We start from the raw sequence: 8,327 nt of genomic DNA on the forward strand, positions 1-8,327 counted from the left end.
CCCCCCTCTCTTCTCTTCTTTTTTCTCCTTTCTTTTTCCCTTGGCTGTCCAGGATCTTGCTGTGTAGAATAGGCTGGCTTCAACCTGAACTCACGGAGATTTGCCTGCCTCTGCCTCCCAAATGGTGGGAATAAAAGTGTGCGTGAGGAGGCACCAGGCCCTGCTAAGCTATTTCCACTTGTAAGACAGACTCTCTTAGTCACTTTCCTATAACTGGAAGCTGGGGATTACCCTCAGGTTTTTGCTTGGCTAGCACTGGTTGAGTGTCCCTTATCTTAATTTTGGGTAGAGCCTAGCATGTATCATATGTTGAACTGATAACCTGATCTTAGCCAATGAGCTGAGAATTGGTTTTTATTGTAATTTTGGGCTAAGAAATATTTTAGATTTTTTTTTTCAGATTTTGGAATATGTGCTTATATATAATGATACCTTGGAGACAGCAATCAAACAAGAAGTTCATGTACTTGATAAGCATCTTATATGTAGCCTGATATTTGCAAATATTGTTTTTATTTAAAAATACTCGTTTTTATTTATGTGTATGTATATATGTGAGTCTGCTAGATTTCATGTGGCCACTGTGCACTGGCATTATCTTTCTTAATACCTATTTCTGTGTTTCTAACCTGTAGGATAGCTTTGATGGCATCCATCCTCAGCATAGCTTTGATGGCATCCATCCTCAGCATGGTTTGGGAAATGAAGCTGAACTCAAAGGGGGCTTTCCTCTTTCCTGCCCTTACCTCCTCGAGGGATCACATGGGTGACTGGGGTCCTCCCAGGCTTCCATCCTGATGGCCCTCTTCCCACAGGCCCAGCAGGAGACGCAGAAGGCAGCATTGCGGTATGAGCGGGCTGTGAGCATGCACAATGCCGCCCGGGAGATGGTCTTTGTGGCTGAGCAGGGGGTCATGGCTGACAAAAATCGACTGGATCCTACGTGGCAGGAGATGCTCAACCATGCTACCTGTAAGGTGAGGGGTACTGCCAGCAGGTCCCCTTCACTGGTCCCTTAGCTCGTCCTTTACCTTACCTCCAGACTCCTCCCTGGGCCTCTCCCATGGCAGCCTCCCCTCAGCTTTGGTCTCCTTTAAGGTGGAACCTCATCTACCACTGCCCAGCTTGGCCTCCAGCACTTCCATTATTCCAGGTCTCTCTACTCCTGTTTCCTCTGGGTGGGGCCGACCCTGAGCTCCTCTGCAGGCAGTGGCTCTGGCTTCAGTACTCACACTTAAGCTTAGCTTTGTGATTCCCCGTTCCTGTTTGCAGGAAATTTTCCTTTCCTGGGTCCTGCACTCTGCCAGTGTGTGTTGGAGGTATAACTTATGTACCATTTCTAAGCTCCTAAAACTAGACTGGGCATAGGGGCACCCTGGCATGGGCTCATTCTGCCCCCTTCAGCGTGTACAGGCCTGTACCAACTCCTGGATAGTGACTGTGTGTTTCAGTTCTTTGAATGCACAGAGAAGACACTGTCCTGTGGTGGGCCTCGTGAAGTGAGTGTAGTGAGAGAGGGAAGGGTCACTGAGACTGTAGTGTGTAATCACGGGGATGGGAGCACCCATGAGCTTGCCTGGTTCTGGGAGACAAGGTGCCTGCACCTGTCCCCTGGTCACATAATGCTCTGGGCTACCCACAGATAGGGAGGCTGTGGAAGCTACATGAACCCAACATGCCTCTGTGCCTCCTGTCCTTGACCTGAAGCCATTGTCACTGAGGGATGCCTCAGGACTGTGGTGTCTGCACAGTTGCAATGTGCTGGAGGGTGTTTAGGAGGGCCTAAGCTGGCTGTGGCAGCTTTCCATGGTATCCACAGAGCTGAGGGGCAGGTCACACAAGTGGGGAAGGGATGCTTTCAGAGGCACGTGTTGAGATGGTAAGGCTCTCTGGTTGCCCCTGAGTCCTACTCTGTCTTACTCTGTATACAGCAGGGGTGTGGAGGGCTTTGTAGATATCCCTGTTGAGGTTCCCTCAGGGCAGTGTGCCCATTGGCAGCCCAGGGCTGATCCCATTTGAATGCCAGCTCACTGATGTGTGTCCCCCTCTGAACCTGGGCCAGGTGAATGAGGCAGAGGAAGAGCGACTTCGAGGTGAACGGGAGCATCAGCGTGTGACGAGGCTGTGCCAGCAGGCTGAAGCTCGGGTCCAGGCCTTGCAGAAGACCCTCCGGCGGGCCATTGGCAAGAGCCGCCCCTACTTTGAGCTCAAGGCCCAGTTCAGCCAAATCCTGGAGGTAGCTAATGGGGGAGGGTGGGCAGGTAGAGTGAGTGCTGGTGTGCTTCTTTGGTCAGTGATGGGAACTGACAAGGGTAAAACCTTGCTAGACCAGCTAGTACTTTAGCCTGTGCTCAGAATGACCCTGCAGGAATGGGAGGCAGGGGTGAACGGCCTTGTACTTGTGGAGAAACACTGATCAAGAAGCAAAGGTAGGGCTGGAGATATGGCTCAGAAGTTAAGAGCACTGATTGCTCTTCCGAGGGTCCTGAGTTCAAATCCCAGCAACCACATGGTGGCTCACAACCATCTGTAATGAGATCTGATGCCCTCTTCTGGTGTGTCTGAAGAGAGCTACGGTGTACTTACACATAATAAATAAATAAACCTTTTTTTTAAAAAAAAAAAAAAAAAAGCAAAGGTAAATGAGGAAAGTGAGAAGTGATGGGAGGTGGGAATGGGGGGAAACCAGCCAGGTGGGGAGGAAGACTGGAGAGAGAGTGGGAGGAGGAGCCAGTAGGGTAAAGACCTGGGAGGAGGGCTCATTGGGGCTCAGGTCAGGAGGGACATTCAGAGGACAGTAGGGCTGGAGAGAGTATTGCAGTTCAGAAGTGCTGAAGGTGTTTAGGGGCTCTGGGGTAGGGGGTCTAACCTCAGGGACAGGTGCTGAGTGGGGTCAGAAGACATCTCACGGCTTACCTACTTTTTTCTGCAGGAGCACAAGGCCAAGGTGACAGAATTGGAGCAGCAGGTGGCACAGGCCAAGACCCGCTACTCCGTAGCCCTTCGTAATCTGGAACAGATCAGTGAGCAGATTCATGCCAGGCGCCGGGGCTTGCCCCCTCACCCCCTGGGCCCACGGCGATCTTCCCCTGTTGGAGCTGAAGCTGGACCTGAGGGCATTGAGGATGGGGACAGTGGGATTGAAGGGGCAGAGGGTGGGGGCCTAGAGGAAGGCAGCAGCCTTGGGCCTGGTCCAGGCCCAGATACGGACACGCTGAGCTTATTGAGTCTGCGCACTGTGGCTTCTGACCTGCAGAAGTGTGACTCAGTGGAGCACCTGCGTGGCCTCTCGGACCATGCCAGTCTAGATGGTCAAGAGCTGGGAGCCCAGAGTCGGGGACGCCGGGGAAGTGACGTCGCAGTCCGAGGGGGCCGGCACCAGCGCAGTGTCAGCCTGTAGCTCTGTGGCCAGAGCTAGCTTGATTTCTCCCATGGGCAATCAGGGCCCCACAGGCCTTCCCTCCTCAAGTCCTGTCTGCCCCAGATCCTGGTCTGCAGCCTTCCTCGGGCAGGATCAGTCCTGTCTCAGTCCTGTGTTCCCAGCTTCCTCACCATTCCTTCTCTCAGGAGGCAGCTCTCTCTTTGCCTTAGCCACCTAGAAGGCTTGCTCTCTGGCCCTGTCTCCTCTTCCCCTGCTGGCACTAGAGTCTCTCTGATGCTCTCTTGATTTCCTATTCTGACCTGACTTCAGTCTGTCTGGCTTTTCCCCTCAGGGAACTTGTTCTAGAAGACGCAGGAGGTCATGTAAGAACATGAGCACCCTAGCCCAAGTGGTTGGACAGGCCCTGTCTTCCCAGAAGGTGTGCTCTAGATAGGCTGCTGAGTTCTTGGCAGCCTGTGCTCTTGTCCTGTCCTAGCTTGCCTGTGAGCAACGTGTAAAATGTTCACGTGCCTCTGGAAGACACCACCTTCTGTCAGTGCACCTCTTGTGACCTTAGCTGCTGTGCTGTGTGTCCTTCATTCAGTGTCAGGTGGGGGAGTTGAGCCCTGTTATCAACACAGGCATTTGGGCCTGTTATCAACACAGGCGTTTGGGCCAACTCCAAATGGCCCCTGTCTGTGTGGTATGTCTCCTGTTGGGCTGAGCCCTTACAATTGCCAAGGTGCTAGTTGGTCCCTGATGGGGTCTATGCTGGAGGGAAGAGATGTGAGATTCTCAAGGCTGAGACCCTGCCCTCCCCACCTTCCCCATGTGTGGCGCTGGGCTTGCTTTTTCTTGGTAGAGGTTGAACTGGAACTTGACATCCTCCTACAGGGTGGCATTAGAGAACTTGGTGCTCAATTGCTCTCTATTGCTCTTCCTCACACCAGATGGTACTCATGCCAGGAACATTTGGAGGGCACTTAAGCATGGTTGCAAAGCCTCCTTTCTTTATGAGAGGAATTGACCCGAAGTGAGGGGTTCCAGTCTCAAAGAGCAGCTCTGGGTGCTGGTGTACCTCGGTTGTGTGAGGGGACACCACACCAGATCTGGGTGCCTTGGAAGAGCCGACCTCCTGTCCCACCAGGAGGATGAGGAGAGCTCTTGCCCAGGGCTGGGAGAAGAGTGCCCGTGTCTCGCATGGGATCTCCCAATTTTCAGGTTTCAGGATGGTCACAATGAGAACCTGTGGGGTTTGAGGTGGCTGTTCAGGAAGAACAGAAATGAGGAGGACATGATTGTGCGAGTGCATGTGCTGATGCGTGTGGGAAAGGGTCAGTCCTGGTTTTATTTAAATAAAATAGTTTATGTAACAGTGATGCTTACTGCCTGTTAAAAGAGACATGGGGGTGAGATAGGGGTTTCTTCAGACCATGCAGTCAAGGAATCAAGATGGTATACACCAACTGAGAAGAAGGGAGAGACGGGCCAGCTTTTGGGTGGTCACACACAAGCTAAGTGGGCATGGCTGGGGAGTCAGTGCCCAGAAGGCTGTGTTATACAGTAATGAGTGCCAGGGGTGGCCCTGCTGCAGAGGGCCTGCAAGGTGGAGTGGCCACTGTTAGGGCACATAGTATCCTGGGTGTGTCTGCACATAAACATAACAAAGGAGAGGGATCAAAGCATCAAAATGGTGTGATGCTGAATCTTGAATTTCCAGTGGACAGTGGTTTCTGTCCACTGCAGTGTTGGACATAGTCACAGAGACTGACTCCTGAGTTGGAGCATATCTGGTTATAGGTGGGAGAGGCCTGAGTGTATTTGGACACAGATGGGAGACACTTGTGAAACATCCAGTAAATCAGGTCCACGGGAGCACTAGAGGTGAAGGTTGGGCTGCCACTGAGGCTTGCCACTCCCCAGTGCAGTGTAAACAGATGTGGCCCACATCTGTAATCCCAGCATTCAGGAAGTGAAGGACAGTTGATCATAAGTTCAGTCACCTTCAGCTACACAGTGGATTTGAGGCCAGTCTAGGCTACCTGGAGCCATGATCAAAAGGCTCTGGGGCATGCTAGGACTGAACAGTGAGGCCCACTGAGACAGTGGGTCACCCCAGGAGGGAAAGAAAATTACCACTATGGTAGGACTTTAGGTGTCAGGGAAGGACAGGGTGGAAGTCAAAGGTGGAGAGGTACAGACAGAGCTCTGATCCTAGGGACACTGGATACAAAGGGCCCCTGGGAGCCAGGACAATTGAACATTCACTGTACCTTTTGACAGGTACTGTCCAGATCTTCCTTTGAGGCCACCTTCCTGATCTATCAGGATGTACCGTGAGTACATGGCTTTGGGTGAATAGACTTAAACATTGTCTTCATTAAAGGTTCAGAGTGGGGCTGGTGAGATGGCTCAGCAGGTAAGAGCACCAACTGCTCTTCCGAAGGTCCTGAGTTCGGATCCCAGCAATAACATGGTGGCTCACAACCATCCGTAATGAGATCTGACGCCCTCTTCTGGTGTGTCTAAGCTACAGTGTACTTATTTATAATAATAAATCTTAAAAACAAAATTAAAACAAAAAGGTTCAGAATGGGGTGTTGTGCATGTAATGAGACAGTTACCCCAGTCCTAATGAACTTAGTATAACATAGTCGTAGTTCTCAAGAGTGAGCTTTCGAGGTGGCCCTAGCCAGCCCTGGCAGGCAGAGTCCTTACGGCTTCTGGTTCAGTGGAATACCAGAGGAGAATGCTTAGGCTGTTTCCATGCGGTTTGTCCTTGGCTTAGTCACCTGCCAGGTAAGTCAGCAGAGACTAGGAGGGTCAGAAAATGATGTTTCCTACAAGTGAAAAGACCAGGTTTCTCTGAAGTGCTCTCCTACAGCAAGCCCCTACAAAAGGGTCTGTCCCACTTTGCTAACAACAGTGGTTTTTACTTAACCAGTGAATCTCTGACCAGGCACACATACCCATTTGTGAGGCCTCATTCCCATTTCCACACAGTCCTATCACATGTCACCTAGGGTGAGTTCTACATGGTATCTCCTCTATTAAAGGGCTGGGACAGTGACCGTTAGGCCTTGTGGGGTGTTTGGTGGGTGAGGCAATGCCACTCCCACTCACAAACCCCGTCCGTAGCAAGGCAAGGTGGTAGATGTGTTTGCACAGAAGATGGGGTGGGGATGGCAGAGCAAATCCAACTTGGGGTAGTGTTTTCTGTGGGTTTTTTTTTTGTTTGTTTGTTTGTTTTTTGTTTTTTTTTTTGTTTTTTTGAGACAGGGTTTCTCTGTGTAGCCCTGGCTGTCCTGGAACTCAGAGATCCGCCTGCCTCTGCCTCCTGAGTGCTGGTGTTAAAGGTAAGCGTTCTGCGTGAGGTGACGCCTGTTGGGGTTGGGTCTTCTTCCCTGGGGAAGGCCGCTGGTGCTGACTGCACAGTATGAAAAACAAAAGCCAAAATAACCCCCAAACACCGCAGTTGATCTAATCAAGTAAAGCCTTGGAGGAGGGGGTTTTCAAGATGAGCTTCTTTCCTGCATGGGAAAGAAGAACATTCTAGATCTGGAATGCATTGAAGGAACAGGACTCTGGAGTTGAGAGGAGACAGGCTCACCTGCTGCCTCATTGTGAGTGCTCTGATGCTCTGACTAGGTCACTGGTCTATCCTTTTTAGTCTTAAAAATAGACAAATTTATTTTGAAACAGGAAGGTATTGTCTACTTATTGGAAAAAAATATATATAAGTTTTTTTTTTTATCCATAAAACATGAAAAACAGGGCTGGAGAGATGGCTCATTGGGTAAGAGCACTGACTGCTCTTCTGAAGGTCCTGAGTTCAAATCCCAGCAACCACATAGTGGCTTACAACGAGCAGGGACTGAGTGAGTGGGGCCAACTGAAGTGAGCAGGGTTGACTGGAGCAAGCAGAAGTTCTAAATTCAATTCCCAACAACCACATGAAGGCTTACAACTATCTGTACAGCTACAGTGTACTCATATGTGTAAAATAAATAAATCTTTACAAAAAAACCATGAAAAACATAAAAATTGTTCAAATTGCATATTTCTACTAAAAGGGCTAGCTTCCTGGCCATCTTAGATTAAAAGTATAGCTGAAGGAAACATAGTTTTGCAGGCGTTTGAACTTTGTTTTTTCTTTTTTCTTTTTTACAGTACAGGGGACCAAACCTATTGAATTCATGATTAACAACTGAACTATACTCCACTTTCCACCACTGACCTATACCCCGTATCCCATCATTGAGCTACACCCTCATTCTACCTAAGCCTTACTCAGTAAAATACTTAGAATTGAGATTACAAAAGTAACAACTGCTTATAAAAAACTTCAAACAGGACAAAATGAAAGAGAGTTTCAGAGCCATGAGTCTCCTTTGCAGCCTATCCCTCACTCCTCACAGAAAGGCTGGGGTTTGTTTGGGTCCTGTCTTTCCCAATCATCTATACAGATGCAAAGTCACCTTGATTTGTCTCACATCAGTGTTTTATAATCTGCAATTACTCTTCGGGTGTCTCTGACATCTTTCCATATTCTCTGGACAGTAGTCTGAGTGTGGGATCTCAGCACTGAAGCAGAAGCAGAAGGACGGACAGGAGTTCAAGATCAGCCTGGGTTACATAGTTGTCTATCTGAGCGACAGCAGAACTTGTCTTTTTTTTTTTTTTTTTTTTTTGGTTTTTCGAGACAGGGTTTCTCTGTGCAGCCCTGGCTGTCCTGGAACTCACTCTGTAGACCAGGCTGGCCTCGAACTCAGAAATCCGCCTGCCTCTGCCTAAATCCAGGCTAAAACCAGGGGCTGGAGAGATGGCTCAGTGGTTAAGAGCACTGACTATTTTTTCCAGACGAGTTCAATTCTAAGTCACCACATGGTGGCTCACAACCATCTGAACCAGGATCTGATGCCCTCTTCTGGTGTATCTGAAGAGAGCAACAGTGTACGCACATTAA

General features: G+C 49.7%; 1 protein-coding gene across 2 annotated transcripts in view; it reads left to right on the plus strand.

Annotated features, from left to right (window-relative positions):
• Sh3bp5l (SH3 binding domain protein 5 like) overlaps nucleotides 1-4,740 on the plus strand; it is a 15,389-nt gene extending 10,649 nt beyond the window's left edge. For both annotated transcript variants that reach the window (XM_031354218.1, XM_031354217.1), the window contains exons 5-7: nucleotides 816-977; nucleotides 2,063-2,236; nucleotides 2,933-4,740. In XM_031354218.1, the coding sequence (XP_031210078.1) occupies nucleotides 816-977; nucleotides 2,063-2,236; nucleotides 2,933-3,400 (804 nt within the window). In that variant the 3' untranslated portion in view covers nucleotides 3,401-4,740. The remainder of the gene's footprint in view (nucleotides 1-815; nucleotides 978-2,062; nucleotides 2,237-2,932) is intronic.
• The last annotated feature ends 3,587 nt before the right edge of the window (nucleotides 4,741-8,327 follow it).

Source organism: Mastomys coucha, unplaced genomic scaffold, assembly GCF_008632895.1.
Source record: "Mastomys coucha isolate ucsf_1 unplaced genomic scaffold, UCSF_Mcou_1 pScaffold5, whole genome shotgun sequence".
Taxonomy (NCBI): Eukaryota; Metazoa; Chordata; class Mammalia; order Rodentia; family Muridae; genus Mastomys; species Mastomys coucha.